The sequence below is a fragment of the Morone saxatilis genome, unplaced genomic scaffold, assembly GCF_004916995.1.
Source record: "Morone saxatilis isolate NCDOM2014 unplaced genomic scaffold, NCSU_SB_2.0 Contig2, whole genome shotgun sequence".
Classification (NCBI taxonomy): domain Eukaryota; kingdom Metazoa; phylum Chordata; class Actinopteri; family Moronidae; genus Morone; species Morone saxatilis.
In genome coordinates, this window is record NW_023339762.1 from 6,246,707 (window position 1) to 6,267,889 (window position 21,183).

The 21,183-nt window shown below is 39.8% G+C and overlaps 1 protein-coding gene across 1 annotated transcript in view; it reads right to left on the bottom strand.

The window, feature by feature from the left end:
• cftr (CF transmembrane conductance regulator) overlaps positions 1-21,183 on the bottom strand; it is a gene marked incomplete in the record, with an annotated part of 33,789 nt that overhangs the window by 6,560 nt on the left and 6,046 nt on the right. Inside the window, 17 exon segments of the mRNA XM_035665637.1 lie at positions 1,359-1,459; positions 2,172-2,399; positions 4,640-4,790; positions 5,841-5,920; positions 6,134-6,420; positions 6,957-6,994; positions 7,085-7,213; positions 7,433-8,222; positions 8,717-8,803; positions 9,919-10,013; positions 14,397-14,588; positions 14,802-14,978; positions 17,210-17,302; positions 17,445-17,691; positions 18,535-18,660; positions 18,887-19,050; positions 20,717-20,806. Coding sequence (XP_035521530.1) covers positions 1,359-1,459; positions 2,172-2,399; positions 4,640-4,790; positions 5,841-5,920; positions 6,134-6,420; positions 6,957-6,994; positions 7,085-7,213; positions 7,433-8,222; positions 8,717-8,803; positions 9,919-10,013; positions 14,397-14,588; positions 14,802-14,978; positions 17,210-17,302; positions 17,445-17,691; positions 18,535-18,660; positions 18,887-19,050; positions 20,717-20,806 — 3,075 coding nt within the window.

Consider the following 21,183-nt stretch of genomic DNA (forward strand, 5'->3'; position numbering starts at 1 on the left):
GGGGATGACATGCAGCAAAGGTTTTCAGGCTGGACTCAAATCTGGACCTCAGTCTTACCACATGGTATGGGATCTACCTGTGAGCTACCGGGGCACCCTGTTACCCAGTATATGTACAGTTGTTCTTCATTGAGCTGTTGAGGCAGCTTTTCTATAACTGTAGACCACCGCTGCTCCTGGTGTTTAACAGTAAAATCAATCACATCCTGCTGTACACTTTTTAGAAGTGAGTAAATATAGTGATATTCCTTTTTGTTTTGACTGAAATATTGTATTTAACAGCCAGAAGCTAGTTTGAATTTATTTCCCAATATTGTATGTCATCCAACCATTCATCTTTAAATGTTGTGATTTTTTATTTTCATTATAAACTGAAGTATAAAGTGTTCTTAAAGGCTTGAGAATGGTTCCTACTTATTAAGCTAAAAAAAACTATTTTAAAACCCATTGGAATTCGTGAAATGTACACTGATAAAGCTGAAAACAGGGTTGTTGTCTCTTTGGAGATTTGTGGTTTTGTTACTCAAACAATATTTAAGCAAAAACAAACTAAACCCACTTGTGCTTGAGAGGGACATTTTAGTAGCTTCCCTTACTACCACTGACCATGTTATTCAGAGGGAGTCACTGGGTCAATGAGTTTTTTCTTACATTAGAATCAGTAACACTGTGAAGAACGTTGCCAACTCCCCCAAACACACACTACGAAACCAATTGTGTGATTGTGTGTGCGTGTGTGTATGTGTATGTGTGCATACTGAACAAGATGTTCTGCACGGTGATAAGCTCTGTCAGTTCCACTAACCAAAATGTGGGTGAAAACAACGGCTGCGTGGGTACAAACTGATTCAAGCTTGATCCTCCCACATGTTATACCCTTTTGGTGAATCATATTTTTGGCTGTTAAATAGTAGTGTTGGCAGCTGGTGACATCCTGTATCCCTGAGGTAGCACACACATGTCTGGCTGTATCCTTCCACGGGGGCAGGGGATTGGGTCTCCATATTGTGTATAAAAAAAAAAACATATGTCAACCAAGAGGATTGACCACAATCACCTGCTCTTTGTGACAGGGCAGGCAATCGTCCAGAATGTAGGTCCATGTTTTGGAGAATAGGGGGTTGGTGTAATGATAGGTGAAGTGGAGAGGTGTGAGAAAATTTGGGAAGGTTGAACACCAGATGAGCAGAAATCCCCTCGCTGCAGAGATCTGGTTGCTGACCCAAGTGTTAAAAAACACAACAACTCATACATGTGGGCTTGTGATACACTCTCCACTGGCCACTGGTTGTGTGGTATTTTAATGCAGTTCAGGTGATGCAAACCATGACAGATTTTAGTGTGTGTGAATCACATACCAGTCCATCTACAGTGATGCTGGTGATGACAGCCCATTGGAAAGTCCCCAGGATGAGCATGGCCAGGGCCACGATGATGCCAACCTCTCCTGGTTTGTCCTCTGTAGAGGACATGCACACACACACACACAGAGTCATTTATATTGTCCAATCAAGGCTGCTCTCTCTGATGTCAGGACCAGCAGTCAGGTATTGCATCTCTGCTACTGGCTCTATTGGAAACTAATGAGACATGAAATTACCCTTCAATCTGCTCAAAACATAAACACAGGGTATGACACAACAACACGCGTTTGTTTGTCTGTACGTGTGTGTGTCCTTGTGTTTCCCATTCGTTTAATCGAACACACACATGCTTCCTTTTGTACATGACATTTTATCCAGTGGCATTCCAACAGTTTTCACAGACAAAATGTCTGTTATTATCCTGATATCTGACTCTACACACTGTAACACACAGATAAGACTGAAGCTTCTTCACTTGATAGGCCCGGTGGAAAATACTAAGGTGTTTACTAACTAACTAACTTACTGGAATTTCAAGAAGCTCCTTCGCCCTTCCTGGGATTTATGTGTACAAACTACTGCTGCCGCTCTCATTCTCTTAAAGGGTCCACTCACAGCCAAATAACAGTTATAGCATATTGTGTTATTTGGTAACGGTTTTTCTCAATCCTCAACCTAATGTATAAACCTTGTATGCAGTGTTCAAGGTATTAAACAAGCCTTTTATCGCCTGGGAATCCTGTAATCCATCATTAATTCATATATGCATACCGCCATCTGTCTACCCACAGTCACCCTGTCACTCACGGTTGGTTCCCACGGCGATGAAGGCAGCGGCGCTGAAGAACAGGACAAAGATCATGTCACAGCGGAAGAGGAACCATCGCAGTGTGGCCAGGTAGTGGAACCAGGTGGCTGTGTGAGTGTTCAGCGCCTTGTGGAACAGTGTCTCAAAGTAGGTCTGACGCCCAAACGCCCGAATTGTCCATAAACCCTTCAGCGAGATGATGAGGTGGGAGAAGATGGGGCTGCGAGCTGCAGGAGAGGAGATACACACATAATCTTACAATTTTTCTAAGGTTTGAGTGCACACGGTTTTAAGCTTTTAATATTTTGTAAGCTACTTTAAAATGATCAGTAATTGGTCTAACCAATAATAAGCAAGTGATGAGAGGTAAAATCAAGAGTTATAGGAATTTTCTGTTGCCACTGAAGGCCTACCAGTGTCAGATGGGAAAAAGAGACAGTACACCAAACAAATAGTAAATGTTGCTTAAATAGTCATGAAGATTTGAAAGGGAAAAAAGGCAAACAATAGATGAAAAGAAGTGATTAAGAAGAGTGGTCAATTGCCAGAAAAAAGCTGCTTATGAAGAGATTAAATTCTGCATGTGGCTTAGTAAGCAGAGAACACAAACACTGTCAAGGTACAGAGCTGACTCATTCATTCTACAGTTGTGTGAAATCATGGGTAGAGCTGAAACAAGTAGTTAACTATTTTGATAATCGATTAATCATTTCCACCTTCGATATATTGACTCATTCACTTGTAACTCTTTGATCTTAGATTTGGCAGTTGTAGTCATGTTATTTTTTATATCCCTTTGGGGCACACATTTCTTTCAGTAATGTAAATAAAACAATGCTGCCAAAAAGCGGAAACATTAAAATAAACATTTGAGTGACTAATTCACATAATTTCCACTTTATTTTATGTGACATGCTGCTTGTGATACCAGGATGGGGTTGGAGGAAATCCCAGCTCAGCTCTTCTGTCTGACCCTGCCATGCTCTCAGCGGCTCCGGAAAGACCCCGGCATCATCACCAAAACACACATTAATGCCACAGAGTTGCGAGCAGAACAGGGAAGTCACAGTAGCAGAGCAGCATTCACACTAGAAATGTGAAATGCTGTAGTAGAAAAATACAAACTAAGGAGAGGAGTTTATTGCTATTTCTTATTGTATTATTTATTGTGTTGTTCTATTTTTATCTCTGCGAAAACTCAATAAAAACTTAAGTGCGAAGTCAGCAATACACCTGTTTTCTCATCCTTTGGTTGTGCAGAACTGCACTGCACTGCTGGCTACCACTATGACCTCTTAACTGAAATCTAAATCAAGAGGAGGTTTTGGTGGTTTGAACTGTAGGAAACTGGTCAAAGCAGCTTCCATGCACCCTTTCTCATCACTGGCAGAGCAATTACAGCAGACAAACCATTTCTGCAACACACCACTGATAACAGGACTCCTACTTGGGGAGTATTGTACTTTAAGAGATTGTATTATACCCCTACAAACCCCATGATGTCATGTGGTCACTGATGTCATGAGGAGCTTAAACACTTAAAAGCTTTTAGAAATGTCTAAATTCCTTTCACATGGATACCAAACTCTTAGCTAATTGAAGGAACACGGTTATGTTATTCACCCTGCTTCACTTCCTTTAACTGTTCCCGCCCCTCTGCGGCAGCCCATCCATCCTCTCATTCAACCCTTCCTCTGTCATGTTTTTGTTATCCAGCCTGACTTTTGCCCCCCTTGGCCCTGCGCCATCCACCAGCTCTGCCTGCTGGATGACTGCAACATCTGCCCCAAAGTCCCGCTTCCTCTGCTCGCTCTGTTGGTTTTCCTATCATGTTCTCACTTTTACTCCTGAATATTTGAACTCTTGAAGATTTCTTCTGTGCCTCTTCTCCTCACACAATAAATTGTAAAATAAAAGAAATGTAAAAATTTATCTTCATGGGTAAATTCTCTTTCAACTAGATTAGCTGGTAGGATTTCAACCTGACATTTTATCCACAATGCAAATTGGAAACTGCATGCAAACTTTTATTGCATAGTATTGTAAGAAAGCATTTAGATTTTTACATTTACAAAAAAAACATTCTGTAGAACTCACCTTATGTACATACGTATATTATAAAGTATATCTAAATTGTTTCAGAATGCATTTTTAAATGACAATCCTAATCAATGTTTGAAATTTAAGAAGGCATTTGCTACATTTAATTAAATGTATCCATCAAGTGGCAGCTGATTTTTACATTTTGCCATATTTTGTTTGGATTTACATATTGCAAATGTATATTTTTCTCCTCTTTACTCAATACTTCCCACACAATGCTGTGATGAGAAGGAACATTTTCTTTGCTTGCCCTTTCTGGTACTTATTATGTTATTTCTCTTCACAACAACAAAACAGAGGCATTGCACTATTCCTACAATAGTAATGCAATGTCACACATACACAATTTCTCCCCGACTCTCACCTTCAGCCTCCAGGAGCTTGAGTTGCTGTCCAGTTCGTAAGAAATACTTTCTGAGGACAACAAAGATGACAGCCAATGGGATGGCAGCGAGGAAGATGTAAGGCCGCATGATTGACACAGTGAAGATGGCCCCCGTAACAATCAATGTCAGCTGGTGTGAGGAGAAAGAAAAATGAGGAGAATCAGAACTAAGCGTTTGTACTTACACTGATACATGTTTATAGTCCCAATAAAAACATTGAATCACTAGATTTGTTTCTTTCCTTTAAAAGTGTGAGAAGCGAAAAAAACAAGATAAACACAGCGGTCCTCGGTACAACCGACAAACCGATCTCGGACGAACAGCCTATAGACCGCCAAGGTCGGAGGCTGGTTAGTAGTCACCTAAACCACTGGTTGAGGAAGACCACCTGCGAGGCTAACCAGCGTGGCTGTAAGTTTTCACTTCTCGTTTAACAACAGCGAGGCGACGCCTGCTCCAAACTGTCCGAACACGACGCACACACCATTCACTCATTCAATGTTCATTTCCTCTACGATTTATGTTTTCCAAAAAGTTTTTCTGGCATTTTGTTGTAACGCCAATAAGAAACGCGCAGCCATTTTCTCACTTGAAGGTGCATTATGGGGGATTTTGCCACAGACCCAAGTGGAACTCATAGAACACATTCTGGATTGTTTATTTTTGAATGTCAAGATCAACTGCGAGTGACCATAGTAAGTCACGATGGCGTTTATGGTAAAATAATTCAGAAATTTATGTCTTTTAAACCTTACCAAATAAATCAACTACACAACGGGTCCTTTTTTGAGATTAATGAATATCTTTTTTTGATTTTTGTATTTGTACTTAAAATAATAAACTATTATAGATCAAATGCGGCCAAGACCATATGTAAAACGTTTTGAATATGCAGCTATGAAAGGATTTGGGAAGACAGTGAAATGAATTGATGCTCAGCGTTGAGTTAAACATTTTTTTGGTTAACGTTATGTGCAGCAGACCCGGATCATACATAGGTTTTCTTATGACCTGGAATGAACCACCATTGATATTGACTATTATTATTCCTTTGTAATACTATGTTACATTGCATTGTTGTATTTTGCATGCTCTAATGTTGATCAGATACTGAAAGCCTGTTAAATTGAGCGATATATTGCATACTGTGTTACGTCATCCATTGTGTTGTTTAAATACCTGTATGAGGTCAAACACCACCAGAGGCAGCATGTCATCTATGGTGGCCATGTCCTTAGTAAATCGGTTCATGATGCGGCCTGGAAGAAATCAGGAAAACTCATAGCATTGTAGTGAATGAGTATGTCAATTTGGCATTCAATATAGATAAACAGATGTGGTTCTACAAGTAGAAAAAAAAAGTAACCACGTTAATGCAAGGATATTGTACCATGACATTCATGACATTTGCATTTTCGGCTAGTTTTTTAATACAAAACAGAATCAGCGTTAAGAAAAACTAAGACTATCACCTGTCTTCATAGTGTTGAGCACAGCCATGGGTGCTCGTATTACAGCGCTAAGCATCTGTTCATGCAGTCTTTTGGACACAGTGAGTAATGTGTGCACTAGTGGGAGACCCCTGAAGAATCCCAAAGCCAGCACACTCTCCGATGTGGCCACGTAGATGTAGATAATGTAGTAAGCACTGGTCGGTGTGACAATGACTGCCAGGTGGACGGGGGTCGACGAAGCGTTGGGGTGCTGCTCATCGATGTAATTGGGTGATGATGGGTTGGCGCTGTCCCTCCAGATCGTGCTGGTCGAACAGAGCAAAGGATTGAGAATGAAACACAGACTGCAGTGTAGATCTATCGGTCATGAGACACCTACTAGAGTAAAAATCATAATAGGGAGCATAACAGTTCCCAAAAGGCTGAATGAGTGATATGCATGCATAATACGCAAAATAATATGTAGGAATGTTCAACTTATAAAATCCAACATTTAAAAGCACTCATTCGTCATAACGATTACCAGTTATTAATATTACATTTTACTTGGCTATTTAAACTTTTTTAATTAATTAATATAAATATATTTTATTGTTCAAAATAAAGTCTTTTGGTATAAGATTTACCACAAAACCACTATGCTGCATCAACTACAAAAAACAATCACTTTAGTCAACAAATACTTTTGTCAAATAAAAAAAGTTTAAATAACGGTTATTTATGTGGGCATCAAATACTGGAAATGCCGACACTTCAGTACAGGCTGAAATAACAACGACACTGATGTCTTTTGCTGTTTTAGTCTCAGTGTCTCTCAAGGAACATGAAACATGACACTTACTCTGTAATGAGGAAAATGCCAATGACTGAACCAGCAACCTATTGGTGGAAGAAAACAGAAACATTTGTTCTTATAAATAATCTTATAAATAAATAAATAAATAAAATAAAAATTGTAGTGATTTTAACCTCAATGATGAAGACAAAGACGATGAAAATTAGGACGTAGACTAAGCTCCTGTTGGTGGTGATGTAGCGTAGATAAGTGCTCCATGAGGTAGTTTCAAAGATGTTCTCACGTTCATCTGCAAAGCATTGCTGTGAAGAAAACAGAAATGTCACCATACAGACCCCACCTAAAATCAGCTACTCTGTATATCCAGCAAAGCCTTAATTGGAGACAAAATCAACTACATTTTGAGGGTATTAACAAGATCTTGAAAATGAGGGTAAAGAAAACAGATTCTTGGATGTGTAAACATAAAAATGTATCATGTACTCTAATATGCCTTGAAGAAGGCTCTAACAAATCTCTACCTCCATGTCTTCTTCATCCACTTCCTCACTAATATCATAAACGCTGTCCTTGGACAGGCGGCGGGCGTAAATGTCCAGCTCAGACGCCAGGTCGCACTGTGGTGTGATTGACAGCTTTTTCCTGAAGGAAGACTGTATCTGCTCTCGGCGCTCCTGGCCCTGAGAGTTGGTGATGAACGCCAGGACAGACTGGCGCCGCTGCCCATTGAGGTGCTGCAACCCATGATGGTACATATTCCCCCTGGGGAGCACCTCCTCTACTTGATCATCCTCAGGTACGACAGAGAATTTCCTTTCAGAAAGTTCACGAACCCCTTCCTCTATTGTCATGGACTGGGTAGTATTTGCAGTCTGTTGGGAGTTCCCGATGAAGGAGAATTTGCGAGCAGCTGCCAAGGGACTGAGGATGAGGGACTGTTTGCGTTTTTCTGGGTAGCCATCACCTCCAGGATGGCCTTGGGATCCGGAGACGGTTATTGGAGGTGGTGGCTGGCGGAACGACTGGCGAATTGGGTCTGGGCCTCGGAAGATGGCGGTTTCGTCAATGGATACCCTGCGTAGAGTTTCTGTGAGGATGGAGCTGCGTCGCTCTGCGTTGATGTTGTCATAAGCTTCCAGGCCGAGGAGGAGGGAGCTGAAGTCAGGCCGCTTGGCCTGCAGCTCTGAAAAGGTGCCGTAGAAGTAGCAGTCTCCGTTGTGCAGCAGGAGGATTTTGTCTGCTCGTTTGAGATGCTCCAACTTGCTGGTGACCACAATACGTGTCTTGGAGGCCATGAGTTTACAGACGCATCTGTGCAGTGATACAGAAAATGGAGATTGTAAAAAAAGAAATATATAAATATTATATATTATGTGTCAACTATTATATATTTCTCCAAGCTTTACTGTCAAACAAAAGAACTGCTGCTTATTTAAAAAAAAAGAACAAATCAAGTTTTCAAGGAAAAACCAGCACTCAAATTTAACAAGCTGCTGTATGTGCTTATTACCATGTTCAGAGTTTGACTACATAACAAAAATGTTCATTCAGCAATGATTTTTCCTGATTTTTCTCTTTGAAAGATTGCCAAAGTCCACATTTCATCAAAGGATAATTCCCTTTTCCCCCCGCCTTAAAAAAAAGCCCATTTCCTGTGAAGGTTACAGTATGATGAAGCACTCACTACTCACCACAGTCAACCCAAGGGTCTGACACAACAAGAGCTAACCTTGACCTTGAACTTAAACTTTAGCTCAACCACCCCCACCTCCTCAACATGAAAGACTCTCTGTTGGGATACCCACTTCTCAAAGATCTCTTTCTCTGTCACGATGTCCAGGTGGGTGAAAGGTGCATCCAGCAGGTAGAGGTCTGCATCTTTATACACAGCCCTGGGGTATAAAAACAGACATAGTGAGTCAGAGGGAAATGTGAAGAAAATGTATGAGAAAGTGTGAGAAATAATGACATGTGCTGAGAAAACTAAAAATGTCAGGGTAAGAGAAAAGAGAATATAAGAAAAACAGATGTAGTAAATGAGGAAGTCAGGTCCCTGTGGGGATAAATCACTTCCAGTGATTATAACACTGATTACACTGATAGCAGAAACCAAAAACCAAAAACCAACGAGTGGCGACAAATTGATGCCAGGACACCAAACCAATAAAATATGCATGGGAATATGAGAGTGTCTGACTGTTGTAATCTACACAAAGATTTAATGGAGTAATAAAGCTCTGCTGATGCTGTAGAAAACACTCATTAAAACATGAGACCATAAAGCAGTGTACTGCATGCAGACAGACAGATAAGAATGATAGGTAATGGTTGTTGGCTTTGGAAGGTGACGACTATTTACAGAAGAGGCTCGATCCTTTACACTGTTGGGAACCAACACTGAACCTTAAAACATTGCCAAAGACGTCAAATCAGAGATACTTATTATTTAATAGACGTTTTATTTGGGACCTCTTACCTTGGAAGTACTAGTACCGTAATGATAATATTGATAACACTGATTAGTTTATGGTTGATGTTTTGATTGTATTCATTGTGAGCTACAGTGCGTATGCAGACCTCTGATGTAGATAAAGGTTGCAGAAGTGAACATGTGTTGGGTTTTTTAAGGAAAAAAAATGTTGTTTGGTGTATTCTTCAGTCATTTATTTGAGCTGCTCCCTTTGATCCATGCACTGTGGAGCGACTGATATTCTGGCCCTTTGAACTCCTTCTTAAACTACAAAGGCAATTAAATTCCCATTTCTTATTGAACCATATCATATTGCAGATTCTATTCTTGATGATCTCTAAAAACAAACCCATACTTGCTGTATTTACCCTCCAGACCTCTTCATCAATTAGAAGTATGATTCAAATCTTAAAACATGTTCTATTTTTGTCCTCTGCACAACATGTTCCCATAATGGCTGGACAAAGGCCGTAATTATGACTAATCAGCAGAGGTGGTCTGGCATGCTGACAGATGCTCAGGTGTGACAGGAAGTACCTGGCCAGGCCAAGACGTGCCCTTTGACCACCGCTGAGGGTCACCCCTCCTTCCATGAGGTGCGTCTTGTCTTTCTCAGGCAGCAAGGCAAAGTCCTAGAGAGGAAAATGAGTGGTCAGCGGGTCAAACGCATCCATGCAATGATCACCTCTTATACAACAACAAGAGGGACTGTGTGACAGCAGAGAGCTTGACGAAAGGACAAAAACAGTGAGGACAGAGAAACCAGCTTTAAGAAATATCCCCCTCCATATCAGCCTGTATACTTGCTTTATTATGCTTGTAAATCAAAGTAAAACCGATCATCTTCTGCTTCTCAATTCAGTTCTTATTTCTTCAATTATGTTTTTACATGGTAAACAAGTTATTTAATCTTACCCCTTTTTACATTCATTGCACACTGTACTTAGTTTATTAGTTAAACGCTTAAAATTAAATAAACAGGTGCACTCCACTGTGCTAAATGCTACACTTACTGAAACTAGGTCAATGAGTTAACTCAAATGTATTCTACTCATTCTGATAACTTTGGAATAAAAACACAACATTAATATTAGGCCACTGGGACAAAGGTTGATGGTCTTGAATGTTCAAAACATGGATACGTCTAGCAGATGAAATGTAGCTGATGAAATGTTATGTTTGCAATATGCAAGGCTGGGACATTGAAACAGGAAAACTAAAGCTTTGTTTGTGTCTCATGCCACTTTTACCACTTGAATAGTTGAAGTGTGACATGTAGTCTTGAACTGTCCCCTTTGCACTGTATGAGGGCCTGTTGTCCTTGCACAGTCCTTGTGCAGAGTATCGCCCTACCTAACACCCTGCCCACCCCCAACTCTTTTAGGGGGCATAGTTTCTCAATGGAAAACACCAGTGGCAGCTTGAAACGGCACAGAATTTTGGCACCATGCAAGGAAAACACAGTTTTCACCAGAAAATTGAACCAAAAAACCAAAATGAAGAAATACACAATTGTTTCTGTATGGGCAATTGCTGTTTCCAGGGGCTGATCTAGAGGGGTGGCATGGGGTGCCACCCCTAAGAAATGCCTGCCCACCCTAGCTCCCAGTTTGGTGTCAAATGCTGTCAAATTTAACACATTGATTTAATAATGTGTTAAAAACGAGAAGTCATCATCTGTTATGATAACATTTTAGACTAAGTAATAGGCTTAAGTTCAATAAAAAAGTACACGTATTTGGAAAACTGTCTTAAGATTTGGATTTGCCACAATATTAAAATTAAATTAAAATGTCTTAATTTGGGCCTTTTCAAGCAAATATTGACATATGTGATTGTTTTCAATTGAATCAACATATATTTCTGCCACCCCCTAAAGTCTTAATGCCAACTCTGTCAATATTACTCCAGATCTGCCTCTGACTGTTTCAAGCACATTAAACATATTAAAACAAAATTTAGTGATCCTAATCAAATGTTTTACCAATATGCAAAAAAGATTTATTATTTTAAATAAATAACAAAAAAATTAACAAGACAGTACTATACATGACTTTTACCTAGTAATCAAAGTAATTCATGATCATAGGCAACAGATTTATTGTCAAAGTTCAAACCACACAAAAAGCACAAACCACAGATGGGATAGACACATGAGGGATGTCACAAGTAGAGACATATAGTTGTGTTTGGTGGTAATTAATAATGAAAATAGATGCCCACACCAATAAAGATGAAGTGACAGCACAAGTTTATCATCGTTAAAACGTCCTACCTTTTTAACGGCAGCTTCCGCTGTCCTGACAGGAGCGCATAGGGAATCAAGTTAACATGTTGTTTAACAGCTTGTTAAATAAGGCACCATAGTAAAAAGACATGTTGTGTGTCTCGCTGTGAACAAAAAGCACCTGACGTGCCAGCAGCTAGAGGCTGGGGGCAAAAGATGAGTTTACAGAGGGAAGACCACCCACCGCAGTCTGTCTGGTGCTTCAGGGGGCAACAATAGTGAGGAATTGCAGTCACAAGCCCACTAAACGCCTTGTCTCTGTCTGGAGAAATCTACTCTAGTTGTCACTCCTGTCTGACAGGGTTGCCTTGGGATTTTTTTTTCCTAGAGCAGAAAATACTGAGTAAACTTTCTCTCCTCTTCTTAAGAAATTTCTAGCCTATTGAAGTGATTGGTAAGACAATGCATTGAGAATTAATGTTCAGAATTTGTACTTTAAAAGCTACCGGTAACCTTCAAATGCTTTTATGCTATTTGGATTGGCTACTACAGAACTTGTGCTGCCTAGCATCTATTTATGATCAATTGAAAACTATTCAAATCATATATTCATATTTAAAGTAATTTGGCAGACACAGACAAGTGTTTTTTTCAAAGGCACAATTTGTGTGTTTGGTAAAAAAAACTTTCATCAAAAATCACTATCAAATTGATTTACAGGTTTTGCACAGGAAAGACTAAAACTATAATATATAAAATATATATGCATAATAACCTGAAAATAAGAATTATTATGTTTTCGTTAGCTTAGAATGAGCTGTTTTTATCTACAGAGGGAGCCGGTCCTATTCTACTTAGGCCGCCATGTTGAACCGCCATGTTTCTACAGGAGCCCAGAAAAGATAAACCAAACACTGGCTCTTGATACGGTCTTTCCCGAGTATCACAGACACCATAGTTTCTCCTACACACTTGGAAGGCTGAGCTGTATTCATATTATTGTAATCTGCAACTTCACCACTAGATGTCACTAAATCCTATAGCCAATTTAAGAGAGACATTAATATCTTAACATGGCTGGTAACCACAACTGACTACTTCAAACAATGCATCAGCCCCAACACTGTGTGAAGGTAAGCTACTTTTTAACACTGTGTCATTGTTAAAGGCTCTTTTAGCAACACTTCAGAGGCATAGTCTCTCCGGTTTGTCTGCCTCAACACCATCAGAAGCACACCAGTCATTCTTGTCATTTACACACAGTACAAAGCAGAGATGATGACACCTCTTCATGCTGCTTCTACCAGAGTTTGATGGTGGTAGTAAATAAATATGATGGTGGCACCCTCTGTGTATTTAAATTATCCACATAATTAGGAAATGTCACATGTGTGTCAGTATAAACTATATGTTTACATAAGTTACAAAAATTATTCAAAAATACTATGTCACTGTAATGTTCTATATTATCTAATCCTATATATTCACAGAAATAATGATTTTATTTTATACCCTATGACTATCAGATGTCATAATTTCTGAATTTGGGAAGTTGAAATTTAAATCTTTTATGTATATATATGTACAGCATGTTGGATTTTTTGTTTTTATTTACACACTGTATGTATTTTTATGTACTGTAAGTATCCATAAGTGTATATGTATGTACAGTATATGCAAAAATATTAAATAACTTCATCATAATAAACACCTACTTCACTTTTATGTATGTAACGTCATGTTTTTATGCTCATCAAAGTAAACAAATTTGATAATATAAGTTAATATTTAATCACAGACCTAACAAGCCCACAGAGCTGATGGTTTGTCCATACAGCTCGTCTGTGTTGCAACGTCTGTCACTGGGAACCAACAAGCTCATATTCCATCCCAGTGATATAACGAGAGATTTCCATGGCAACAGAGGAGACATTATTCTGCTGAGGGGCCATCACTCAACACCGAGGCTTATGAGAGTGCGAGTGTGTGTGTACGTGTATCAGTGTAAGAGGCAGAGAACGTGCAAGCATGTGTGTCTTTGTGTGTGTGAGGGACATAATGGGTGTAAATGTGGACTTGGGAAACCTGAGCAGAGGCTCCAAACAGACAACTGAGCAGAGAGCATCAGTCCAATGAAAGAGAAGAGGACTGGAAAAAATGAATTTACGAGAGATTGTTTGCAACTTAAGTAGCAATACATGTCGCTACTCTGTGTTGCTGATTTATAGTGACTCAACATATTCTCATTGACACTTGTTTGTACTTTTTCCATTGAGAACAGTGGCTGTGGTTAGCGTTGAGTAGAGATAAGTTTTCATGGTGGTACAAAAACTGTTACTATAGTGTGATCTACTTCCGTTGTTTTCCATATTCTTATTATGTTCCAAACACCCACATTTTCTGAAAGTACGGCTAAACATAGTTTGTATGTTTTGAACACTAACATGTTCCAAATGCTTGTGTTTTCAGCACAATATGGGTATTTTATGTTTGAGGCTTCCTGACCATATTGACTAGGTTGCTCAGTAAATTATCCTGCAGTGTTTTGAGAGGGTTGTGAACATTCCTACCTGGGTGAAAACATTGACCAAATGCACCTATTTACCACAAATCTTCTACTACTAAAGAAGTGCTTATGTTTGGAACAAACAGACGATCTGTGTAGTTTGCATGAGTAATAGCGCTCCAGGTTACACATACCTACATAAATCCACTTCATCTGCACGTCACAAGGTGTGAAGAAGCAGGGAGGGAAAAAATAAGGAATAATATGATAAAGTGAAGTTACCTCCTCCAGCTGGCAGGCCTTGATGACGGAGGTGTAGCGGTACTCGTCATAGGTCAGGCCGAACAAGATGTTGTCTCGTATCGTCCCCGGTATGATCCAGGAAGTCTGCGGTGAGAAGGAGATGCGGCCGCTGTGTCTGATTTTACCTTCTGAAGGCACCAACTCTCCCAGGATCATCATGAGCAGGGAGCTCTGGAAGAAACAGGGAAAAAACTGGTCACACTTTTTTCTGCTACATTTTTATTCTCAGGCAATATGATGTCGTAACAGCCTGCAATGAGTCAACATATACAACATGCCTTGCTTGAGGGCACTTTGACCAGTAGATGGATTCAGTAGCACTTGCCGATTCAGCATAGTCTTCATAAACACTCACAGTTGGATGAGATGATTTCTTTGACCTACCTTCCCTGAGCCAGTAGATCCAGCCACCGCCAGCATTTTTCCCTTCTCCAGGTACAGGCTGATGTTTTTGAGAACGGGTGTGATGTACAGGTTAGTGAAGAAGAGGCCGGCATCACCGTTCAGGTGTCCATTTGCTTTGTTCTCCTGCTTGATCTTCTCAAACAGCTCGCCAATGCCCTGCAGTTCAAAATCATTCTTCACTGTCTTGTACAAACTGAACGAACACCAAAGATGTATCCAGATACTGAAACAGTGTGCTAAAACATCCTTTACTATACTGCAGTTATACTGTTATATATTTATATAATAAACTATATGAGAGAACCCAAGGCATACAGTTTTTTTAATACATTTTCTTTTCAGAAGGTAGTTTAGTATAAGAAGAAGCTGAACTGGATTTCCTGTTTCAAGTCTATAACCTTGCAAGGCAGCTGGACTCGCTACAGAGGGGGGCACTAGGTGTGACACAGCAAGAAAACACTGTTCGTTAAACAAGAATGGAGGCTCCTACTCAGGTACGCATCAATATATCAGAACTGGAGAGTATTTCAAAGGACGCTTTTCTTGATGGAAAAAATGGTTCATTGATGTGATTGGTTTAAGTTTGCCTGCGATAGATGGTAATAGCTGGTCCATCCAATCACCTGCCGAGTATTTTTTGAATGCCTGCCCCTTTTCAGACAGTTTCCAATGACGACTTCCAAGATGGTTCTGCGTAACAAATCATTTGGCGAAATCAGATTAGCAAGTCTACACTGTTTAAAACAAACAGCTCAGAATATGCTTCCAGTAATAGTAATACGTAAAAGGGGAATAGTATTAAATGATCATATTAGCATAAGTTGATATTTAACCATTTCTCCATGTTATTTTTGTTTTTTCTTTTATGCACAAAAAATAATAATTTACAGTGTGTGCACTTCACATGACATTTTTATAATCAGAAATTCACACTTGATTTTTTATTACAGAGATACTAGCCTCAACTAGCCTCAACTATACTGTAGTTCGTTATACATAATATAATACTCCACTGTACTACAATATGCTATATTATTCTATATTCTACTATACTAGGGTACAGTGCCCCATGCTTTGGTGCTACAGTATACTTGTACAATATACTACACTATACTTTAAAATACTATTCCATACTATGCTTAAGTATCCATCATTCTGTGTTTGTAAGTGTGCATGGCATGTCGTTAATTATTGTTTTTCATTTAGTTTACATAACTGCCTGCTTCAGGGCTAAATGAGTGTGTCTGTCATGCTGTGCCTTCAGACAGTAGCACCAGGTCAAACTGCTGTGAGAAACAAGAGATTCTCCGAAGACAGAAGAAGAATCCAAAGTCTTACAATGGCCTCATTTCACCTCATCTGTCACCGCCTCTGTAAAGATTAACGGTTGCACATCTCACTGTTAGAAAAGGGGAACTCTGCTTGACTCGCCAGCTTAATGATCGACCCCTGTGACATTTTATGGGTCACCGTTCCTCTAATGCCGGGACTTGCTGTGGTTTGTATACGTTTGTCCGTGTGATTCTCATTCTAATGAACTGACGTACGTGCTGTCAGCAGTAAAGAAAGGCAACACCCCTCCCATTCATCTGCGAATGGCACATTCCAGGAAGAGGAGAAGGCAAGAGGAGAATCTGGGAATTAGGTGATGAACAACTCTGAATCTCAAAGGGGAATCAGAGTGTTCCCAGCAAAGGCAAAGTATGGTGACGACACTGGGATAATTAATTATGCAAAGTGACGGAAAAAAACACAGTTGGACGATGGTTTTCTCACGGTATTGGGTGGTCAATGAATCACACCTGTTAGACTAAGTTTACAGCCCCTGCCTATAGATAAGATTATACTACCCACTCACAGTGATGGCGAGGAATTAACCATTATACCTGTAATGCATGATGGATTTAGGAGTTGTGGGAGTTTTAACATGCCTTGCTCTCTTACAGTAAATGTACTAGCCTGTTCAATACTGGATTTTTACCAATACCAATATTGACATTTGTAGGTCAGATAACGATTTCCTTTTATTATTTTTAATATGTTACAGTACTCTCAGTTGGACAAACATATATTGCATTTGTATAAGACAGAGGGATCAGTTTCCAAGGTGTTTTTAGCAGGATTGCACCCTAAGCCACCCATATCAGAGGGTATGATGTGAGCATGGCACCTAAATAAAAACCCGTAAGACTTTTGTTTGCTGTCAAGAGATCCAAGGAGGCTATATTTCCTTCTTGATATAAAATCCTATCAAGCCACACTGAGATTTGGGAATGTTAGTGTTTTTGTGTGTTTAGGCAGTAATGTTCTCAACTGGTACATACAGTACTTTGTATAACTGCTGAGTGACACTAACATTCAGTTTTGGCACACAGTGATGAACAAACCTCGTCCCAAGATGCAGACACGTTGACCAGCTCCACTTCAGTGGTGGTTAGGTTGTATTCCAGCACTCTGTATTCTTCCTTCATCAGGAATTCCTAATGAAAACAAAACACAGGCAGGTACATCAGTATTAAATATACATTAATTATGTACTGCTCAATTGTTATAAGCTGTTGGAAGCCATATTTAATCTGTTGATGGTCATTTCTAGCAGGCACACCCCCTTTAGAAACCTACCTCGATCTTCTTGACCAGTGCGAGCGTGTCATACCACATCTGGATGGATCCTGGCAGCTGGCGGGTCAGTGTCATACGCAGCACCATGCAGTAGGAGGCTGTGGTGAAGATACGGCGCAGGATGATTCCTTTACTGAGTGCGTGTGGTACAATGGCAGACACAATGACCAAGATGGCGGAAAAGAAGTACGAGGCGCTGTAGAAATAACGCAGAGAACCAATCTTCCTTGTCAGCGTCATCTCGTCCCTGAGGAGGTTGGGAAAGTGAAAAACATTGTCATTCAGGTCATATTATTGATTTCAGTGATTTCGTACAGACTTAATGCCTGAATTCTCAGACTTAGAGGAATTGTCTTTTGCTTTCAAAGAAAAACCAACACCCAAAAAGATTTTGGTTAACAGCATGTTAGTTTTTCATGCTGCTATTATTAATTAAATGTGACGTCTTGGTGGCTCTGTGTTATTTCTGATACTTATCAACATATTTCTGCACCATGACACCAAAACTCTGATTCTGGCACTGACAGCCACCAGTGCGGCCAGCATGGCGCTGCTGGTTGACCACATGTTTTAACATCTCTCTCTCAGTTTTAGCACAAGGTTGATTCCATTTCTACTGTGTAGTCAAAGCCTTTTGAAAGTGACGTCGGCTGACTCTTTTTCCTGCTCAGTCCCATCTATTAAAGTACATATAGTTAAGTCTATATATCTATCTATATCACCAATACACAGATAGTATATGAAAAGATACTAGAGAGATGGATGACTTAAAAGATAAGGAGTTGTACACAGTATGCAGACTTACGTATGACCAGAGCAATGCTTCAAATCTCAACACTGCAATCAATGGTGAGAAAACTATGTTTCTTTCCTTCAACAGTGCTATTAAAATGGCCTTGAACCTACTAATATTCTACATTAGGATGCTTTAAGACCTCCTGTTACTTTTTCATTATTTTAAATAACCAGCAGATACATTCTTGCAGTCAGCATGAAGCAAACATGACGAAACTATTCTAAACTTGGGTATTATAACAATAGAAAATAGCAGTAAGAAATGTTCCCTTTGTTATGTGTTTTGGTCTCTTACTGTCTGATGTTCTTGATGATGGTCTCCATCACGTCCTCCCAACCATATGCCTTCACAGAGTGGATGTTCTCCACAATCTCTGAGGTGAGAGCCAGGCGGCGGTTGATCATCCCTGCACGCTTCACCCTGTTTACAGGATACAGTTTTTTTTTACCAACTTATGGCAGCATCATATATGCATAGAAGTGGAATTCTGTATGTCCACCTTATATATACTGTCAATGATGTACACACTGAGACATATGTAAATAAAGATACACAGGTAAGTGTACACACACACACACATACAGAGGTTACATATACTGACACTGATATATGTTCTATACTATGAGACGATGTGTGGTTTGCTCACCGGTGTGGTCCCATCTTCTGGCTGAGCCAAGCCTGGATGATGCCTAGCAGAGTCAAAGCTGCCAGAGCACAAAAGCCGTTCACCTCGATCAGCTCCCAGATCAGACCCACACACAATATACACTGCAGAGGGGTGATCCATACAAAGTGGGCCAGACCCAAGCTCTGAAATAAACATACACAGTACACAGAGATGACATTAGTGTACATTGGGTACACATTGGCATATGGCTTGATTGCAGGAGCAATACTGGAGATGTTGTTTTGCTCCTGACCACAAAGAGGTCAAAGATCAGATTCAAGGAATACTATCATCCACTCAAATACATACTTCGCCATATTTTTGTGAAAACATGCAGGTTGGGTATAGTAAAGCAAGTGGATTATGCTATGCTAGACTATTAGATAATGTCTGGCACCTAAATGTGAGGTGTATAATTATACTACTTCAATTGCAAAGTTTCTATGGAAAATGTAATACTTTACTTTGCTGCTGAATTGGGTCACCATCAGAATAATTTGTAACTGCTGTGAATCCAAGCTGACTAAAGGACTCCGTATGCAAGACTAAAACATTCTGTATGAGTATTACTTTAAAAATGTCAAATATTTGAACCTGGTCCTACTGTAAAGGTAAAGCCCTCTCAACCACTGTGGCACACATTCAGCTACACCTTTATTTACCTCAGTGAGGTCAGAGTGTAGGGTAAACCAGATAGCATTTTGGCAAGATTACTTAATGTAAATTCTCCATTCCCTACACATATTTGAATTAATTAATGTATTATTACAATGACTGACACCAACACAGAATTAGTCAAGAAATAAATAAATATAGAAGAGTGAATGTATCAAACAAACTTTATGTTTTGAGGAATTCTTTCATCTAGACATTTGAGCCTCAGCTGTACTGTAAGTGAGAAACTCTCAGCTGTCACCTGAATAAGCTCCTATCCATCCACTCACTTACAAGGGAATCAACTCAAACACACACACACATGAAAAGCCTAGGTAACCCCAACTAGTCATTATTAGGAGAGAGCGGTGCATTGGCCAAGCCACATCCAAGCCAGGTGATAATTGTCTCAAAGCAGGTTGCAGAGTGTTTCCAAATTCAACGCCTCAGTGAGACCCAAGGCGAGATTGAGTTCAATCTACACACACACACACACACACACCTACACAAGCTATGTTGTCTTGCATAGCATTTTGTTTTTCAACACTGATTTACAATTACAGAATACTTTGTTTAGGTACACACACCTAATTGTGTGTATTTGCATGGTATATATATGTGTGTGTATTGTTCCAGATCTATTGTCATGTAATTGACCCTCAGTATGAAGGTGTGGGGTAATGAAACAGACACACTGAAGTCAGTGAGGGTGTGAACTGTCAATCCTCTTGTGCCTCATCCTACCTGTGGAGACAAAGACTTTCTCCCAGCTACTTATGAGTGGAAAACTACTGTATTGTTCCTTTGATTTAAAGATCCAGTGTGTGACATGTAGAAGGATCTATTGGCAGAAATTAAATATAATATTCATATGTATGTTTTAATCTGTGTATAATCACCTGAATATAGGAATCGTTATGTTTCTTTTACCTTAGAATGAGCCTTTTATATCTACAGATATGGAGTCTGCCATGTTTCGACAGCCTAGAAGGGACAAACCCAACACTGGCACTAGACAGTGTACGAGAGGTACCTTGCATTTTGATTTGGATTTGGAGCACAGACGTTGCCAGATTAGTGGTTTGTGGGATAGTAAAATGAAAAAAGAAACCTGATTTAAAAGTTGAAGTAGACAAAATACTTTGGGTTTCTCACCTCATCCAGCTTGTTGAGGTGGGCGGACATCAGACTGACCAGCTGACCAGTGCTGATCTTGTCCAAGACTCGACTGGACAGCTTAAGGGTCTGAAAAGGTCAAAGGTTAGGGTCAGTTGAAGCAGAAAGGGTGAAAGTGAATTGGTTGAGAGGAAGTCAGTGACATGTGGCCATGATTTGACACCAGGCTGCCACGCCCCTCTCAGCTGCCTGTGGATCATCACTATTGGACTTCCTCATATGAGATGCTTTCTGGTCACGAATGCTAAACAAGCATTCAGCTGATTATTCTGTCAAATCTTAAAAACACTGGAAAGTAAAAAGCAGACAAATGCTCACATGCAACTGTCTTACCATCTTATCAGTTGGGTGGTTTTGTTTTGTTCCAACAACTGGTTGTTCCAGCAGTGACTTTAAGTAGCGAGTGTTTCATTCACGTATAATCAGAGAAAAAGGCCCACAGTGCC